Here is a 2,685-nt window from a genome sequence, read left to right as displayed (position 1 = left end):
GTATGCGTATTCGGCAATGACAACATTGTTCAAATGTAAACAAGCGCCATTAAAATAAACGTCAAATGAAAACTTTATTGGATCGGTTCAAAAATTGAAAGAACGTGTGTGCTAATAAATACTTGTGAACTATGGATGACGAAAAATTGATTGCTTTAGTTGAAACTAAAAACGAATTATTTAATAAGAGCAGTCCATTCTATAAGCTGCAATCTAAGAAAGATGCCTTGTGGAGTGAAATCGGAAGGGAGTTGAACGCAAGTGGTAAGTTGCTTTGTTATTTACAACTGTTTATGTTGTCAATAATAATTAATTATATTTATAAAGGAGAAATGTGTAGCCGTAGATGAACACTTCGGGATCGGTTCAGGAGGGAAGTTCAGAGGGCTAACGCCCCTAGCGGCAGCGGGATGGAGTTCCAAAAGCAGTGGCATTTGTTGGAGGCAATGAAGTTTCTTAAGCCACATATTGTACCACGGCCGTAAGTTTTAGTATATTAATTGAATATACATACTTGTATTTGAAATAAAAACTTAAATGTACAGGGTTAGATTCTCACAAAATATTTATGAAACCGCTGTCATCGATCAGGGTCAGTTGCAATCACCAACTGAAGACACTCGATTGCAGCCACATGGACATGTGCAGGAGGTGGAAGTGCCATCACCGCTATGGTCTTTGTCGCCTATAAGTCCAATCGCAATATCGCTGCCGTCGCCGTTGCCTCCTTTCGCTGTGGCGCCATCCCCGACTCCTTCCGCATCCACCTTCCTCACCATCCTGCTCTACGCAGGCGGCTACCCAAAAGGGTAGAAAGCGAGGTCAATCTGGGTCAACTACTAGCGAGGTTGACGAGAAAATCATAGAAGCCATCGAGATTTTTAAAAATAAATGGTCAACACAACCAACCCAGCAGATCCAACAACAACAACCAGCAAGTCCGGCTGTGCAATCATTCAGCACTTTAATCGTGTCCATTTTAAATAAAATGGACGCCGAAAAACAAGCTAGGGCAATAAAGAAAATGCTGCAAGCTGCGTTTGAATTGCAGAGAGAAGAGTAATAAAATGTTAAGTTAATTTAATATATAATATATAAATGAAGTATTTATTTTTAAATTAATATTTTAGTTTTATTTATATGTTGTTAGATAATTCATTTCTTATGTAAATAATTCTAAAAATATGCTTTTGTTTTTAATTAAAAAAAAAATGAAATAAATGATCTCATGAACTGAAAAAAAGGTATTTATTTCTAATAAGGTCCTCCAGGAGCATATGGTCCTCCTGTAATAGAGTTTAAATTGTTCTGGAATGGTACAGATCCTTCATTTATAAAATAGTTAGCAAGTCTCTCCCGTAAATTAAACGCATTTGAAGAACCTCTACGCACCGAAGTTCGCATTGGTCGTAAAGAGTTGTTTTAATTTTCCCGGCGCCACTCACGGCATGAACAATGTTATGTCCTTCCACTCGATCTACATAGTTCTCCGAACAATACCAGCGATTGTGATCATTCAACATTATAAAATTGTGTAAGGCTATGCAAGCCAACAGAATTTTTCACAATTTTCTGGATTACATTCAATCGTTGTTTTGAATTTTCTATGACTTTACGAGCGCGTGACGATCGATAATTGAAAATACGTTTCATCTGTGTTAGATTAGCTCCAGGAAATGGGCACATTAAATTATTTCGTAATGGGAACGCAGCATCTCCAACGAAAAAGTAAGGAAAAGGTTCCGGTGAGACGTCAGACAGTGGCACAAGTGGTGGCAAAGGCAGGGTGTTTTGTATTAATGCATGGCCAAATGGAGTAAGCCGAAAGATTCCTGCATAAATAATAACAGAAATGCTTTATACTATAATGTTAAACAATTTAATATACAGTACCTCCGTCACTTTGACTTCCATAGCTGCCAATACTAACTGCTGTGAACGTATATTTCGCATCACAAATAAAGTAGCTGCCAGATTACTTCGCACGTCTCTAATATGATTTCGCGTACTGTTGACATTCCTAACTTATAGCTCCATGGAATGCTCTGCACCGACACGCCTTGTGACAAATAGCTAACAATTGTAAGATAAGTACATAAGTATGTATATACTATGCATGCATACGTATATTAATTTGCAAAACACAACAAATAAACTTACAGTAATACCAACGAGAGCCTTTCCTCGGGTCCAATCCGCTGCCATGGCTTCTTCAAGGATTTTCATACCAAATTCAGAAGCAAATTATAGACGTCCGGCGGCATCCTTGTATGCAAAAAAAGTTGTTCTGGTTCGCTGTTTTTCATTACCAGAAAAGTTTTTATCTGGTAACCGCAAAAGCCCCAGTTTTTATTGATTGGGCGAATTTTGCCTTCTCCTTCGTTTTTTGTTTTTATACTGTTTATATAAACTATATAAAGAGTACAATTCGCACAAACTTAAAAACATTTCACCACTATTGTCCACTTCCATATTGCTGCTGACACAATTTTTAGAATTGTATGAGATGAACAAACAAATGAAATGTAAACAAAACAGAACAGCTGATTTCTGCGTTTTTATCACGTTTTTCACTGTTCACACATTTTGCCGATGAGGAAGGAAAAGGAAGGAAGGCAGTAGCGTTTTTCACTGGTTCTGCTATTAATTATGAAGAATTTTCTACTCTATGAATCGAAGCCGTTC

At 37.4% G+C, this 2,685-nt stretch overlaps 1 protein-coding gene across 1 annotated transcript; it reads left to right on the top strand.

Annotated features, from left to right (window-relative positions):
• The first annotated feature begins 408 nt into the window (after window positions 1-408).
• Window positions 409-1,084, top strand: LOC126766221 (uncharacterized). The gene is made up of 2 exons (XM_050484115.1): window positions 409-481; window positions 546-1,084. The coding sequence occupies exons 1-2, from the start codon at window positions 411-413 to the stop codon at window positions 811-813; spliced, it is 339 nt and encodes a 112-aa protein (XP_050340072.1). The 5' UTR covers window positions 409-410; the 3' UTR covers window positions 814-1,084.
• The last annotated feature ends 1,601 nt before the right edge of the window (window positions 1,085-2,685 follow it).

Source organism: Bactrocera neohumeralis, unplaced genomic scaffold (genome assembly GCF_024586455.1).
Source record: "Bactrocera neohumeralis isolate Rockhampton unplaced genomic scaffold, APGP_CSIRO_Bneo_wtdbg2-racon-allhic-juicebox.fasta_v2 cluster11, whole genome shotgun sequence".
Taxonomy (NCBI): Eukaryota; Metazoa; Arthropoda; class Insecta; order Diptera; family Tephritidae; genus Bactrocera; species Bactrocera neohumeralis.
Note: the sequence above shows the minus strand (reverse complement) of the source record. Positions and strands in the feature narration are given on the sequence as shown.

Coding starts and splice junctions, on each gene's coding strand:
- LOC126766221 (XM_050484115.1), top strand. CDS start 411: ATGGAGTTCCAAAAGCAGTGGCATTTGTTGGAGGCAATGAAGTTTCTT. Junction 482..545: donor CCACATATTGTACCACGGCC/GTAAGTTTTAGT, acceptor TTAAATGTACAG/GGTTAGATTCTCACAAAATA.